The sequence below is a fragment of the Falco punctatus genome (assembly GCF_963210335.1).
Source record: "Falco punctatus genome assembly, chromosome: 12".
Lineage (NCBI taxonomy): Eukaryota > Metazoa > Chordata > Aves > Falconiformes > Falconidae > Falco > Falco punctatus.
Window position 1 is genome coordinate 9,705,845 of NC_137592.1, and position 15,171 is coordinate 9,721,015.

The following is a 15,171-nucleotide window of genomic DNA, read 5'->3' on the forward strand; positions in this document are numbered from 1 at the left end:
TGTACGAGCATACACCGGCACCCGCAGCAGATCGAGAGCAGCCCCACCAACACCGCGGTAGCGGCGCGGCCCCGCGGCGGGCGGCACTGCGCAGGCGCGGCTCGCCATCGGGGCGCCGGCGCTCGGCACATCGATTGCTGCGGGAGCGGCTGTGCTGCCTGCGCGCCCGGGGCGGGCCGGCCGGTATCTCGGCGGGAGGAGGTGAGCCAGGCGGCGGCGTGGGGCTGGGGCTCGGGCCCGGCAGGGCCTCGAGGCCGCCTCCGGGCACTGTCCGAACCGCCGGCCTTGGGGCCCGCCCGTGTGGGGAGGGTAGGAGCGGGCCGGGCGTGCGGCCTGCGGGACGGCGGGCAGCCCCGGGGCCTGTCCCAGGCCTCGCGGGGAGCGGCGCCGGCCGGCGTGTGCTGCGCTGCCGGTGGACCCGGGGCAGCAGCTCCCCTTCCTGGGGGCCTGGACCGCGCTAACGGCTCCTTTGTGTGCTCTGCCCCCAGGCCGGTCTGCAGCCGCCGGGAGGATGGACATCAGGCCGAACCACACCATCTACATCAACAACATCAACGACAAGATTAAGAAGGAAGGTACGGGTGCCTGCGGGCCGCCTCCGGGGCGCGGGCGGTGGCACCGGGGCTGGCTGCGGCACGGCGCCTGGCGCTCCCGCAGCGCCGCGCGGGGCGGGGGCGGGAGCCACGCCAGCGCCCGGCTGCGCGTCCTGAAGCAGCAGCGAAAGGCAGTAAACGTGGCACAAAGCTTAAGCCGTTCTGTAAGGCAGGGGCCTCGTTTGTAAGGAAGCTTCTTGTTGCCCCTCTGCTGTAGTTCTGTAGCTAACTGCATAGGTTCGGCTTGCTTGTCAGTAACTGACAAGAGGACCAGCGAGAATATCCGATGGATGCTAACAGGCCCCAACGGGCACGTGTTTCGGTGGTCAGCTGTCCCCTTTTGCTGAAACGTGGAACATCTGCGTGCTCCTCCTTTGCTTTAGCACCGTGCAAAAGCAGCAAGCATGGCATGAGCTGGCCTGCTTGGCATCGTAGTGTTGGAGGCACTGCCTTGCAGTGACTGCAGCCCTCTCTAGAGAGGTAGAGTTTTAGAGTTCCTTGAGGTGTGCTAGAAAAACCCAAACCAACATTTTCTGGCTGCATATTCAATGTCTGCATAGGGCCATCCACTTTATACTCGTGCTTAGCTTGTAATCTAAAGCCATCACAGTAACTTGTTATGATTTGTGAACTGAGTGGCTGGATAAGACTAGAGCTACTTAAATGTTTCTTCAGGGTGGTATAGAGACAGATCTGAAAGTATAAACAGCTTTGCTGAGAAATTATTAACTTATCAAGATGGTTCTACTGAATAAATTTAACTTGGGTCTTTGTTTGTAGCATGTTGTGCCCTCTAAACTAGTAAGTCCATAATGAAATTGTGTGGTTATGATTTTTAAATGTAGGGTTTCAGATTACCTGTAAAGCTTATAAACGTGTGTTCTTTTTTAATATAGTTTTTGAAGTTATTTTTAAGGAAAGTGTTTAGATAAGAAAACTTTAAAAGGAAAAATATATAGTGCTGTGATTGGTCAAGAGCAGCTGGAGAAAGTGACAGTGGGCTGGTATTGCCAGCTCTTAAGAGCAGTAAACAAGAGGCACTGCTCTTAATGCTGCTGAAATATTTCAAACGTAAGATTTGAGAGTTAAAATAGTTATGCAATACAGAGGATTTATTTAGCTTGATTTTGATAAGATTAAGGTTTAATTTGGCATGTAGTGAGGTGATTTTAAATAATGAAAATAAATCTGTTGCCACTGTAAGGTACAGTGTGATCATACAAACATGCACTCTGATCCAGAATATGAAAAAAATTTATGTGCGTGAGAATTGAATAAACAGTTACAAACAAAACTTCCAAATTAGCCTTCAAGTAACTATTTTGCTGTGTTCTTGCTTTAAATCGTACCTCTTTACTATTGCGTGTCACAGTATTGATTTTCTGATCAGTCTTTGATGATTGTCATACCTCGTACTTGAATGTGTTAAAGAGTGTGTATATAGATACACATGTGTATGAACCAACATGTATACATATCCTTCTGTAATCGTTATTCTCTTACAATGATAGACTGGACGGCGGTACCACTTTTCAATACCTGAATACTTGCGATGTGAAACCAAGCGTTAGACGCCAACTTACAAAAACTGGGCAAATAAGCTTGTGCTCATGTAAGATACCACTGTGAGAGTTAAAGCTGGCAAAAAACATTGCTCCTGAAGGACATCTGTAAAGTGGACATTTGCGTGCATAGTATTATACTTTTATATGTATATAATCTATAATCTGTTATGGTCTATTCTTTGTGTGTGGTCAACAGAACTGAAGAGATCCCTGTATGCGTTATTCTCACAGTTTGGTCATGTGGTCGACATTGTGGCTTTAAAGACTATGAAGATGCGAGGACAGGCTTTTGTTATATTTAAAGAACTTGGATCATCTACCAATGCTTTGAGACAACTACAAGGCTTTCCGTTTTATGGGAAACCAATGGTAAGTTATTTTGTTAGCTTTTTAAAGAAAAAAAAAATTTCCACAGTACAATACAGTGGTTTGGTACTTGCACTGTGTCAGTTAATTATCACGTGCACTTGTAATTGTGCTGTTATGCAGTGATCTCGCATCTTGATGAATATATGTATTTATGCAAGCTAGAAGGATGCCCGAGAGACTGTAGTTAAGACACACAGAGGCTGAGCTTAGCATTTAGGTCTCCTAAGTGATGGCTTTATGTTTTTCTATGCTGGATTAGTTTTTAAGCTCTTAAATACTTGTGTTTTACTCACCATGTCTTCTGTTGAACTGATTAAATTCATTCTGTAATGTTACTGAAATTAGGCGCTTTGAGTTAAGCTTATCTAGAGTAAGCTTAATGACTATTATATTTTTAATAAATAGTTAGAATATGAGGCTTCCTTTTTGAGGTAACAATGAGTAGGGTGAAGATCTCTGCAGGTTTACTTTCTAGAAATCAACAGGTGTGACCAGTGATTTGTTTTTTAAATAGATGGCTAGATCTGCTTGTGTGTGCATTGGGTCACCAAACCAAGTAACTGAATTTCAGTATAACTTCAGTGAAACAAAGACACTGCTGGCTGATAGAAAGGGATTTAATAATGTACTCGATAACATGCAGAATAGTACAATAATTGACACATTGTTGCCTGCTTGGATGCAAATGGCCTATTTGACTTCAGTGATAGATGATGTATTAATACTGGCTTTCAGCTCATGGCTTTGAGCGCTAAGGAGATCAGACAGTTGTGTGGCGAGGCCATGAGCTTTTTTCATGAACACTTTCGGATTCTCTGATTAAAACCTTAAAAAGGAATCATGTAAGCTCGGTTCTGTCATGTACCCTTAAAGAGCTTTGTGCTCAGTAAAACTCAATAGGAAATAAAAAGATAAAGGCTTTAGAAGCTTTCAGGTGTACTTCTTTCTTTGAATATTGCCTGCAGCATGCATACTCTTAAGCCCTAAAGAAAAGCATTTAAAATAAAAGTCTTCCACTGCCGTGTAGTTTTGTACTGAGGTAGTCTCTGACAGCAAAAGCGATAGGATTGTGTGCAAATATACTTTTGCACACTCTATACACATAGGTGAATCTGCTTACCCCCCTGACTTCTGCATTGGGCGGCCCTTGTCAGAAAAATCAATACTCTTGTACTGCTGACACAACTTATGCAATCAGGTTTGGGCCTTTCTATTTAAGAAGTCTGAATTTTGCTGAACTCAGTCTTCTGCAGAGATCTGAAAATCACCGTAAAATTTTAACTCCCCTTAGAATGGGGTTAAAAAACTCTCATTTTTTTTTTAATAGAAGCTAATGCTAGTTTTGTCAAATTTCTTTATATTGCTTTGTACATGTTACCTCAACAACTGTTAAAAAAATGCTATTAGATGAATAGGGTTCTGATTTCAATGAGTTATAATTAGCAATTTCCATCTTAGGTGGCTGGGGTTTTTTTTGAGTTCCGTAGTTGTGTTCAGAATTAATTATGAGAATTAGATACTCTGTAAGCATATCTGCAGTTTATAACAACATTTTTAATACAAGAAGTTCCTGCAAAAAAATATGTAAATGCACAGTAGAACACAGTTAACGAAAGTGGTGTAAAAGGTTCAGTATTACCAACTGCAAAATGTGCTGATTTGGTGTTTTTTTCCCTTTAAAAAGCGTATTCAGTATGCAAAAACAGACTCCGACATAATCTCTAAAATGCGTGGTACTTTTGCTGATAAGGAGAAAAGGAAGGAAAAGAAGAAGGCCAAATCTCTGGAGCAGTCAGCAAATGCACCAAATAAAAAAGTTATCCAGGTAAACTGCTTCTCTGTTTAAAAAGAAAAAAACACAAACACAAAAGCTATTTTAAATTAATTTTTTTTTTAGGACTTAGGCATTTTCTTTTGGTACTTCTCAATTCCCTGAATTGTGGTCTATTGATATTTAATGCTCTTGAGCACTCACTAGAAGTTGAAGGGGAGCGAGCTGATTATGTAGTCCTTGCTATTTGGGTTTGGTGGTGTGTGTGTGTTGTTGGTTTTGGGGTTTTTTTCCATATTACCAGATGAAAATGAAGATTTTAGGTTAAAGATTTTAGATTAAAGGGCAAAGGTACAATAAACCAAAGTAAAAACTAGCCTGTTTTTAAAAAAATGAAAAAAAAGAGGAGGGATGTGTGCTTATCTTCAGTGCCAGCTTGAAGTGCTCAACCAGCTTTTCTATTCAGTGTTTTAATGCCCTATTTGCTCTATAAGCAATGAAGAATGATAAATGGGAAGAAGGTCATTCATCTATAGTTAGATGAAAAGGACATACCTATTTTTCTCCTATTAGGTATGTCCTGTCTAGGCCTTCATTTTCAAAACTACTTCCTACCTGTCTATTAAACTAAATTTTATAATGTGGAGAAACAGTGATTTACTGTATCTGCCAACTCAGCCATTAGTAGCACCAGATACTACTGATGTTTTTTCTTCAAATGCCTGGGTTTGGAGTTCAGCAACATTAATGTGCTTTATGTTTCCCTGTGGGAAGTGTCTCCTAAGCAACAAATGTTCTTTGGATTGTAGCTTAAAAAAACCTTAACATAATTTGAGTTGTACAGAAATATGGTGATGTGTGCTTAGATATTTCTAACAGAAAACTATTTTGTACTTACTAGGGAGCAACACAAAATTCAGCCAGTGCCCCAGGGACTGCAGCACAGAATCAGCAGGTAATGCTTCTTTTTTGTGTGACTAAAAGCACTAATGTTTAAAAGTAAGATTTGCTGTGAATAATGTTTTTTTACACATGGAAATTTGAGGATATATTTTCCAGCTTCCTTTATGGTCTGTGAGACATTGTCTAACAGCTAAATCACAGTAAAACAAAAGAAATCCCACTTTTACTATTATCTGGTTGATATGAAATGCAAATCTGCAGTTTCTTATTACTGTATGGAAAACGGTATTGTTAACAGATCTGACTTTATTCTTAAATTTGGACTGTGTTTATTACCAGTTCAGAAGTCTTCCCTCTCCTGCCGTTGTTAACAAATGCCCTTTAATTTGTTTTGTTCTAGTAGTAGAAAAGGAGAAGGACGACTACACAGGGTGCCAGAATATCTGCCTAACAGCTTTCTCTCAGGAGTTCAGGGGTCCTCTGCTCACTTCTTTATTCTCATAAGTATCTTACTTTCCAAAGGATTGTGTAGAGATGTAGCAATGACTCCCTACTCTTCATTCATCTTGTGTGCTCAGTGACCTTCTGAATGGTTCACATGTATTAGAAGTGGAGGTACTGAAGAGCCAGAATTTGCAGGAGGGCAAATACTATAGAAGAGTGTCTTTGCCAGTCTTACATCTTTCTTGAGTACTGTCATTGAGAATTACAATCATAATCCACAGGATGTCTTGCTCCCAGTCTGGGTATTCTTTCAGGTATCATTTGCAACAAGGCACAATATGTGTATGTCAGTTTGCATTGAAGCACAACACTAGGTCTTTGTTTGAACTTGAGAAGTTTATTTTCTAATGGCACTGCCTGGAAAAATTCCATCAGCTGAAGGAAGTTGTTCTGCTGAGGTATTAACTTACTTGGCACCATTATGAGGGTGTTTGAAGATGTGGTGTCCGATTTCTATTTAGGTGTCTTGGACAGCACTGCAGCAAGCACTCAGGCACCTGGGTCCCACCCTGGCAGTGCTGAGAGTACTGCAGTATCAGCTGCTGAGTTGCGGACTTTAAATATGACATCTATAAGAATACGTTACTGTGATTTTTGTGGAAATAAGAGCCTCTCCAAATTCATATATCCTTGTAAAAGAGACAAGGGGCTCTGCATATTGCATGAAGTTACGCTGAAGTCCAGCTAGCGGTGTTATGAGCAAAACTAAGGATATGCAAGTCATGGTTCAAATAATCATGCAGACAGACGCAGGTGTGTATAATCTTCTGAGCTTTGATCTCTTGTTGTTGCAGGTGCCTGATAACCCACCAAACTATATCCTTTTCCTTAATAACTTGCCTGAGGAAACAAATGAGATGATGCTGTCCATGTTATTCAATCAGTAAGTTTTGAATAAAGGACCTGTCCTTTGAATTCTTCTGTTACCTGTATGCTTTTCCTCAGTTGGCAAGCTTACTTTTTAGAAATAGGAGCTTCTTCTGAAGGTATTTAGGTTTTTTTTGTCTTGCTGCCAAGATTGCAGATGTCAGTTCTGATTACTTGGTTCAGAAAGGAAATACGATATTTTTCATAGCTGGTTTTGATTGTGTTATCTATCACCAATCTGCCTGGGATTTAAGATGGTGACTGTAATGTTAAAGACTTTACGACAGCAGGAGCAGTTTTAAAACTAGTTTTAGTTGCTTCTGCATGTGCACAAGACTGCTTAAATTACTTCTGTGTAATGATCCTTAGTTGAGCCATGGTTCTAAGGACTGGGCATATAAAACCCTTCAATTTAAATCTTTCATTAGTAGTGACTATTATATTAGTAGATGCTTATCATAAAGTCTTACGGCTACTGAAGAGAGAGATATTATCAAACTAGGAAATACTATATGACTCTTTTCACCTTATTTTAAAGGTTTCCTGGATTCAAAGAAGTACGCTTAGTGCCTGGGCGCCACGACATTGCATTTGTGGAGTTTGAAAATGAGAATCAAGCAGGAGCTGCTCGAGATGCTCTCCAAGGATTCAAGATTACTCCATCTCATGCCATGAAAATCACTTATGCAAAGAAATAACCGGATGCTCCTATAAAGGAGTTCTGTTGATAGTTGTTTTTGTAATACAATGATACTTTGATCAGCTAGCATGTGTGCCGTTTTCTGCAGAAAACCTAAAACTTGAGTAAAATTGCCGCAATGGCCAGGACACATGTAGGATTTCTGTGGATCTACTGGATAGTAAACTTTTGTGTTGAAATACTAATTTTTATAAAATAAATTCAGTTGATGCTGTTTTCAAGCCATGTTTTTCCTTGAATCTTTCTTATTGTTGATCCGTTAGGCTTGCAGGGTTTATTCACTGTATTGGTTTAACTACTTTTAAGGTGACACTCATTTCTCAGAAGTGAGTGCTGGAAAAACAGCTGTCTTTCCAGAGCAAAAAGCGTGAGCAGGAATACTAGATACCAGCATATTCGGAATAAACACTCAATCTTCAGCCTCATTATCAGGGGGACAGCTGCTTTTCAGTAAGAATAATTTTGTCACTTAAGAAAAACAATTTATCATTAGTGGTTGTGTTTTTTTCAGGTACGGGAAATTGGTTAGTTTGACAGCACTGTTGTTCAACTTGGTTTTTTTCTTTATAATGATGGCTGGTAGTAGAAGCAGGTTTGCAGAAGAATCATAGAAGTTTATCTGTTGTCTTCTCTTCTGCTCTTTCCAGCCCTACTACCAGTGACTTTATAAATGGTTTAGGAAGAGCTTTCTGGCTCTTTATGAAGACTATACAGGTGAGCCTGATGGTCCTTTTTTAGGCAGGTTTTTCCAAAATACATGTCCTGATGCATCTGGGTTTGTTGAGGTTTTGGTTTTGTGGTTTTTTCCATTTGTCAAAAACCTTTACAGGTCCTGTGTTACATGAGATACACAATGCAGTGAAGTAATCAGATGTACAACTTGTAACTGTTAGAAACAATTGGGTGCAAAAGTCACTTCAAAAGCTGAAGTGTTTTGTTCAGATGATGGAAGACCCAGAAAGATATTTTAGGTTAAGAGAATAATGAAGGACTATTTTTGGTGAATCTTGGAGTAGCTGTTACATGGTGTTGGCTAGGATTGCAGTCAGAGCCTTGAAGATTAATGTTTGAGAGGAAGCAGTTGTGCAGTGCTTGTCATGCGTGTTGCACCATACCTCGCTTCTTCAACACTTTCTCTGTGAGGCCAGTAATTACTCTTTCAGACAAAGAAGCAATGGGATAAAGTTAGCATGGTTTCCTTTAGAAGTAGTTCAGGCAAGTATTAAAGTAGGTGATGTTTAGGCAAGAAGCTACAAGGAGGATGTTTTGCATTGTAGCAATGGAGGCAGGAGGAAGGATGCCAGAGACCGACCTTTCCTCTGTTACTGTGGCTTGGTGCAGTCCTTTCCTGTGTTGTGTGGGCTTGACTGTAGCTACAGAGTGTCTGCCCTAACTTGTGTTCTGAAGCAGTTGAAATCTGACTTAAAACTATCCAAAGTGCTGCAGCTTCAGGGAAACATGATTGCTTTTTATAAAATCTCAGCATACTTTGTAGTTCTGACGTGTTCACTCAATTTCTGAGCAAGTGCTATGTTATCTGTAAGTGTAAAACCAGCTACATAAACCACCTTTTTTTGCACAATACCTGAAAATTTGAAATTTCATCTGCTCCCAGAGTATATTGCAAGATAATGTGCATTCCACAGTCATCTCCATTACTGTCTTATCTCCATATACGTATTTTTTCACTCTCCAGTGATATTTTTTGTGTGTGTGATTTTACAAATACTCTTAATACTTGCAAGTGAAAATCATTTCAATGTGCCTGTAAAGTAGCAAAAATGGCTTTAGTATTCCATCATGACCCTTATGTATTTCCTTCTGCAGTCATAATTTTATTGGTATTGATTATGCTGTCTTTGCATCCCACTAGTCTCTGTATGTGAGACTGCCATTGCATACAACCACTCTTAACCTTGATTTGCTTGGAAGGGTTTGTGTGGAGCTATCTGCCAAGGAAGTTAGGTGCTGTGTGTGGGAAGTTGGCAGAAGGAATAATGGACTGGAAGATGGGAGGATAATGTGGTGAAGTTAGCTGCGTAACAGGAAGGTCGTGCTAGAAATTGCAAGATGCGCTTTCTGTGAAAGTGTGGGATTTTTGATGGTGGCTTCCTCTGTTCTGCTTGTGGACTCAAAGCTGGTAGAGCCAGCAGCTCTTCAGGCCTCCTTGTGAATCCGGAGGCACCGGCTCTCTGGAGCACTGTTTGGGGAATTTCCAAACTTGCTCTTGGTCACTTGTAAGGATTGATCCAGACCAGCATTCTGTAGCCTGACAGCTGTGATGCAAATTGCTTACAGCACAGTAACGCCAGTGGTTGTTCCTTTTGTGCGTGTGTGTGCATCTATTAAAATACTCTCTAGAAGTCTTGCCTCCTGTGTGCTAGGACAAGTTTTGGGAAGTTAGATGAATTCTAGATGTCCTCTCCAAGACCTAAAGAAGACCTTTTAAGTCAGCCTGTGTTATCGTATGTTGTTCAGCATGTTGCATGTGCAGTCTCAACTGAGCTCAGCTATATAAATAAAAGTGAAATGATTGCCATCCTGGCAACCTGCGTATTTTGCTCTCGACTGTGTCTCCCTGTGGAAGGGATCTTGCCTACACAAGTATGTGGTGCTTGAACTCATAGTTTTCAGATTTAAACTGCTGACTTGGGGGGGGGTGGGGGGGGGGTTGTTACTCTTTTTCAACTCCCTAATAGTTTGTTTACATTTGCATCCACCTGTTAGGGTCCTAGTAGGTTCTGTAAACCTTAACAGGGGAATCTGTGCCACTGAGTTTTTACAGTCCAGTGAAGATTATGCTTGTCAGTGAGTATTTATGAAAATGAAAAACTTTAGGATTTGCAAGCATGTAATTTCCTTTAGCGCTTACCAGGGATTGACTTAATTTTCACTCTCAAACTTTGCTTTGATTAAGGTAAGATTAAGACAATGGACAACTACAGGAAGGCTTAAAATGTTAAAATAATACAGTTGCTGATTGAAATGTTAATGCAGAATGGCCTTGGGAGGGGATTCAGCTTCATGAGTGGACCCTGAGGTCTTCCTCCCGCCTGCGGCTCCTCTGGTAGGGTGGAATGTTGCTCTGACCCCTTCCCATTGGCGTGGTGTGTTTGTCCAGGTGCCTGCCGCTTCCATAAAAGACGGAGATCACTGGACCCAGCACATTCCGCAAGTGCTGCAGCAAAGAAAAATGACACAACGTGTTCATTGGGTGGTTTTACTTTTGTGTTTTGGATTAATGTGTCATCTTGTAACTGGAATTTTTATGGACAAGCTTGCCAACAATAAGCTGTGTGCTGATGACAACTGTGTCTGTAAGTAATTTAGCATTAATTTTGAGGACAAAATAGCCTCAAAAATGACTGGAGTTTGCATGCAGTAGTGCAAGGGAAAACTATTTTGTTTATTTAGGTCTATTATATTTGCATTGGGTTGTCAACTGTAAAAGCAGAGTGGGAGGGCTTGAGTGGAATGGCATATGCAGTTTTACTGCAAAAAGGGTTTTCTAAAGGACGTTATTCACTCAAGTGAACGGTAAGTGTATAGAGGAGGATTGTAGATTCCACTGTGATGAAATGACACATTCTTAAGCTGTTACTTTGCTTACTGAAGAACACAAAACTGAGCAGAAAAAAATCTTGAAGACTATTGATTTCAGCATAACCTACTTTTATTTGTAGGAATAGTTTTATGCGTGTGCATACCAGCATACACGTATTTATGTTTCTCTCTCTAAAAGTATGTATTTTAATTTGTCCATCTCATGTTTTTTTTCTAGACACCATTTCCCTTGCCAGAGCAGAAGAGGATTATAACGCTCCAGACTGCAGATTCATTAATATTAAAAAAGGGCAGTTGATTTATGTTTACTCAAAACTAGTGAAAGAAAAAGACTCTGGAGAATTCTGGGCTGGAAGTGTAAGAGAAGATACTTGTGTATATGAGCAAACCAGAAGTAGATTAACACACATTTCTGTCAAGAAATGGATGTTAATGCTGAGCTATTGTGGATTTTAAAGCAACTTAGTTTTCAAGACAGATGTTTAAACTTAAACTGATTGAGGAGTCTTGAAGGTTTTAATATTTTTTTGAATGAAATATCTATATGGTAGTTATGAACTGAACCTTAACAGAAGAGCTCAACAGTTCTTTTCTGCGGCTTTTTGCTGATGGAGGAAAAAGATTTTATCACAGTTAATCATAAAACCCTTAAATTTAAGGGAAGCAAAGACAAATATTAGCTGCATTTATTTAAAAATTCCAGATAAACTCTTAAGTGGTATTAATTTACTCCAACAAATATATGCCTCTATCAGAACTTTTGTAAATGGTTTGTTTCATGTGCCAGCTAATTGGAAACTAGGAAATCTAAAATGAGAGTAAGAAACACTATTAGTAACTGCCTTTGACTAAATCATGAACTAGCTCAAACCAGAAGAGGACTGTTTTAAGGCACCTAATTATACATCTCCTTGCTTGAAGGTTTATGGAGAACAGTATGAAGACCATATGGGGACAGTTGGTTATTTCCCTAGCAGTTTAGTCTCAGAACAACATGTCTATCAAGAAGCAAATAAGACTGTTCCTACAACGGTAAGGAATTTGCAAAAGCCCAGCTGGCTACATAATTATACTTGGCTGTGTAATGCTAATTTGCTGTAAAAACAAATCATAATTGTGGCAGTTGATTGTAGAGTATCACAGATGCTTAGGGATCCAATCTTTGGGCCTTTATACAGGCAAATAGCATCAATAAAATCCCTAACATAAGCTCTGATATTGCAGACATTACAAATACTGCATTAAGGGCTTGCTTCTATTAGAGTTCCTATTGTTTTGAGTAGTATTCCTTCAAGGCCATGTAAGTTTTACCTAAAGCTTTCTTTCTTAGAGTCTGGATATTGTGCCACATACTTCAGTAACGTACAAGGGTGCTTTCTATTAATTGTATGTATATATGCACACTGTCATACAGAACTTCTGATTTACTGAAAGTATGCTTGCTTTCTCAAAACAAAGTTATTGGTATGTCAAAAAGCTTTTGGAAACATGTTAGTGTTCTGTGAGTAAGTAGGTGTATTTCTGAAAGGAGGATTGTCCCTTTACTAGGTAGAGTGTCTCATAGACCAGACAATTCATAATTCTACTAAAGATCGGAAACACTTCACAGAGGATTGGAAGAGGAGAGTCTTTTCTCAGAGACTGGTGTGATTTGGCTTACAATTAACACTGGTAGCTTATGTCCATGCTTAGAAACAAATTGACTGGTAGGTTTACAGTAATTACCTTCATCGATACTGAATATTCAGCTATATGCTGTTTTGAAGCATATAGCAAAATAAGATTAGTCTTATCTGGAGTCTTTCATCCTAGGTCCAGATTATAAAATGGGTTTCATTAACACAGAGGAAATAAGCGAAAGGAAGAATTTTGGTTCCTGTTATCAGTTGCTAGGATTTGCATTATAATGTGTCAGACAAGCTTTATTTGAGGAAATGTGAATCTCTGGTAAGTGATTGCTTCTCTTGACACTACATTAGGTTAATTCTGAATTTGGCCCAGGATCACTGCAGCAATTAGTCCCAGAACATGAAAGAATGACTAAAGTGTGTTTCTAAGCTTTTTTTCTCAACAATATGACAGTCAGCCTGCTGTATGGCAAGCTGAACTGGAAGCAGAGGTAGGGTAAAGCTATGGCTTAGCCGGTAGGCTGACTTGGGGTCCAGAATGGACCATTGTCAGGCTGCAATGCGGAACTTCAATGGAAAATTTTCATTCACAAAACTACTGACACAGGCTTTCATGTTGTTTTACCCTTAATTTGCATTCTTGCTATGCAGAAACTTTGCAATGAAAACGGAGGGTGATACAGATACGTTCTTTTCCTTGTTCTGCTGCTCTCTCAGCTGTATATTGCAAGTGTGACTGATGGGGAAAAGTGGTGGTGGGAGCAGCTGCTGTGCTGGAGAGAAGCCTGAAAGAGGGTGTTAGCCTGGGGGTCTCTGTGACTCTGACCTTCCTTTTGTTTTATTTTTTTTCCCCAAAAAGTAACTTTTGCTGTTGGAATCAATATATGCCATTAGCTACAGAGCCCTGCTAATAAACGTTTCTGCCTGTATGCTTCTCTCAGCATCCTTTTGTGCAGCACTAGGTAATCCATGCCTGTTGGTTGCTGTTTAAGCAATAAATCTTAGATATTTTTTCTCCATGCTGCTACTTCTGAACCATTGAATCACATTGAATACAATAGACTCAACACAATAGACTGTGTGTACTACAAAGCAGTGTTGGATTGCCTGCCTTCCCTCGATAACTTAAAATTGGCCATTTGCTGGCTAAGATGAGAGTACTTTCATTACCAGTAAGCATCTGTTCTGAAACAGTTCCCTGTCTTTTGCTTGCAGTGGACAGCTATATGTGATACACTGGTCTAATGTAAATGTCGTACAGTTTGAGCACCACATTGTGATAATTCCCTGTAGCAGAATAGAGCTATACATAGCCATATAAGATAATAGCAGGAAGTTAGATGAAAGCAATATGCTGTGGAAGTCTGTCCCATGCTGAAAGTTTTCAAGCAAAATGCTAGTGTTAATTTTCTAGTCACATTTCTCTGTAGCAAGTGTATCGCATATCCTCAGTCTAAGGCATCCTTTTCATGTGTGATTAGGAAGTGTTTTTAAGGATAAAGGGTTACATATGACTGATAAATCCAGGTATGGATGTGGGAATACAAAAGAAGAGAGAAAAAGGAATAATTTGAAATGCAGAGAGAAGGCCTAATTGACTCTAAAAAATTTATGGCAGGAACAAATCATCCCATAAGAGGAGTCAAAGGACGAAAGACCTTTATCTTTTCCAGAATGCTTTGAGTATATTATAGTGTATTCTGTGTTTGTGTCTACTCATGTACCTTTTGGGGGGATGATAAAGGAACATTAATCCTTCAATAATCTCAAAACATCTTTCCTTTTAACTCTCTTTTTCAGGACATTGATTTCTTCTGTGAATAGTGCTGAAAGTGGTCAGGTAATCTCTCAGCTGCTAGCAGGGAGAACTGACATGAGGAAGCCTAGATGCCTGCCCTGAATACACAGCCCTTCCTATAATGGATTACTGGTTTCACAAACATTCTTCTTTAACACAAGAAAGTTTTCTTTTTAAGGGGAGTGATTTTGGATGAGGGAAATAGTCCCACAGAGGATTTGTTCTTTAGGAGGTTTTTTTTTACCTGCGGATACTTTGTTGCTTGTTAATAAATCTAATAGCCTTTGAATTGTTGTAATTCTGTGTAGTTATAAATATGCTATGTATGGGATTATATGTTCCATCTTGACCTGCATTTTCCTGCCATAATTTTACACCATGCATTAGATATTAAAAATACCTTTCTTGGACTTGTTGGAATAAGTAATTTTTGTTGCAAGAGCTATCTGATGACTGAGAAAGCATCAGTAACTAAATTCGGGCTTTAGCTGTGTGTTGAAGAGTATCTCACCTGCTACGTGTGTGCTAGTATGGTATATTCAAGCCGAAACCGTGGCTCAGAGCCACACACTGAAACAGGAGGATGGGGTAAGGCGGGGGGATAGCACCTGGGCTGAGCCACCCCCAGGTCGGAGGCAGCCCTGTCCCCGTTGCTTCCCCTGAGCCCTGGAACAGAGAGCCCTGGAACAGAGAGCACTGTCAGCCGCTGCTGAGTTCGAAGTACAAGGGCTGGCGGAGGTACCCTGCTGATCCCTCTCTGGCTCGAACAGTCGGGCTGCCAGTACTGGGATGCCTACGATGTCGTGGGGAGCCTCACTGATGGAAAGAATTAGCAGATTTAATTTTTCATAAACCCGCGCTTTTCCAAGGCCACAGAACAGAGAAGAGTACCCCGCCTCAGGAACCAGG

The 15,171-nt window shown here is 40.4% G+C and overlaps 2 protein-coding genes across 4 annotated transcripts; both read left to right on the forward strand.

Annotated features, from left to right (window-relative positions):
* The first annotated feature begins 100 nt into the window (after positions 1-100).
* Positions 101-7,493, forward strand: SNRPB2 (small nuclear ribonucleoprotein polypeptide B2). 2 transcript variants are annotated; one of them, XM_080408523.1, is made up of 7 exons: positions 101-201; positions 489-575; positions 2,355-2,527; positions 4,212-4,352; positions 5,200-5,253; positions 6,500-6,588; positions 7,111-7,493. In XM_080408523.1, the coding sequence occupies exons 2-7, from the start codon at positions 512-514 to the stop codon at positions 7,268-7,270; spliced, it is 681 nt and encodes a 226-aa protein (XP_080264649.1). In that variant the 5' UTR covers positions 101-201; positions 489-511; the 3' UTR covers positions 7,271-7,493. The 2 variants fall into 2 exon arrangements, with proteins under 2 accessions (XP_080264649.1, XP_080264650.1); XM_080408524.1 differs by lacking the exon at positions 101-201 and adding an exon at positions 214-309.
* Positions 7,494-7,648: 155 nt separating this feature from the next.
* On the forward strand, positions 7,649-14,672 carry OTOR (otoraplin). 2 transcript variants are annotated; one of them, XM_080408525.1, is made up of 4 exons: positions 7,649-10,589; positions 11,054-11,193; positions 11,758-11,868; positions 12,649-14,672. In XM_080408525.1, the coding sequence occupies exons 1-4, from the start codon at positions 10,466-10,468 to the stop codon at positions 12,688-12,690; spliced, it is 417 nt and encodes a 138-aa protein (XP_080264651.1). In that variant the 5' UTR covers positions 7,649-10,465; the 3' UTR covers positions 12,691-14,672. The 2 variants fall into 2 exon arrangements, with proteins under 2 accessions (XP_080264651.1, XP_080264652.1); XM_080408526.1 differs by having other exon boundaries at positions 14,265-14,672.
* Positions 14,673-15,171: the final 499 nt, after the last annotated feature.

Bases quoted from the DNA above. Each gene is read 5' to 3' on its own strand.
- SNRPB2 (XM_080408523.1), top strand. From the start codon at position 512: ATGGACATCAGGCCGAACCACACCATCTACATCAACAACATCAACGAC. The intron at 576-2,354 runs GTACGGGTGCCT...TGTGGTCAACAG, and splicing joins CGACAAGATTAAGAAGGAAG to AACTGAAGAGATCCCTGTAT. The intron at 2,528-4,211 runs GTAAGTTATTTT...CCCTTTAAAAAG, and splicing joins CGTTTTATGGGAAACCAATG to CGTATTCAGTATGCAAAAAC.
- OTOR (XM_080408525.1), top strand. From the start codon at position 10,466: ATGACACAACGTGTTCATTGGGTGGTTTTACTTTTGTGTTTTGGATTA. The intron at 10,590-11,053 runs GTAAGTAATTTA...TTTTTTTTCTAG, and splicing joins TGCTGATGACAACTGTGTCT to ACACCATTTCCCTTGCCAGA. The intron at 11,194-11,757 runs GTAAGAGAAGAT...CCTTGCTTGAAG, and splicing joins GAGAATTCTGGGCTGGAAGT to GTTTATGGAGAACAGTATGA.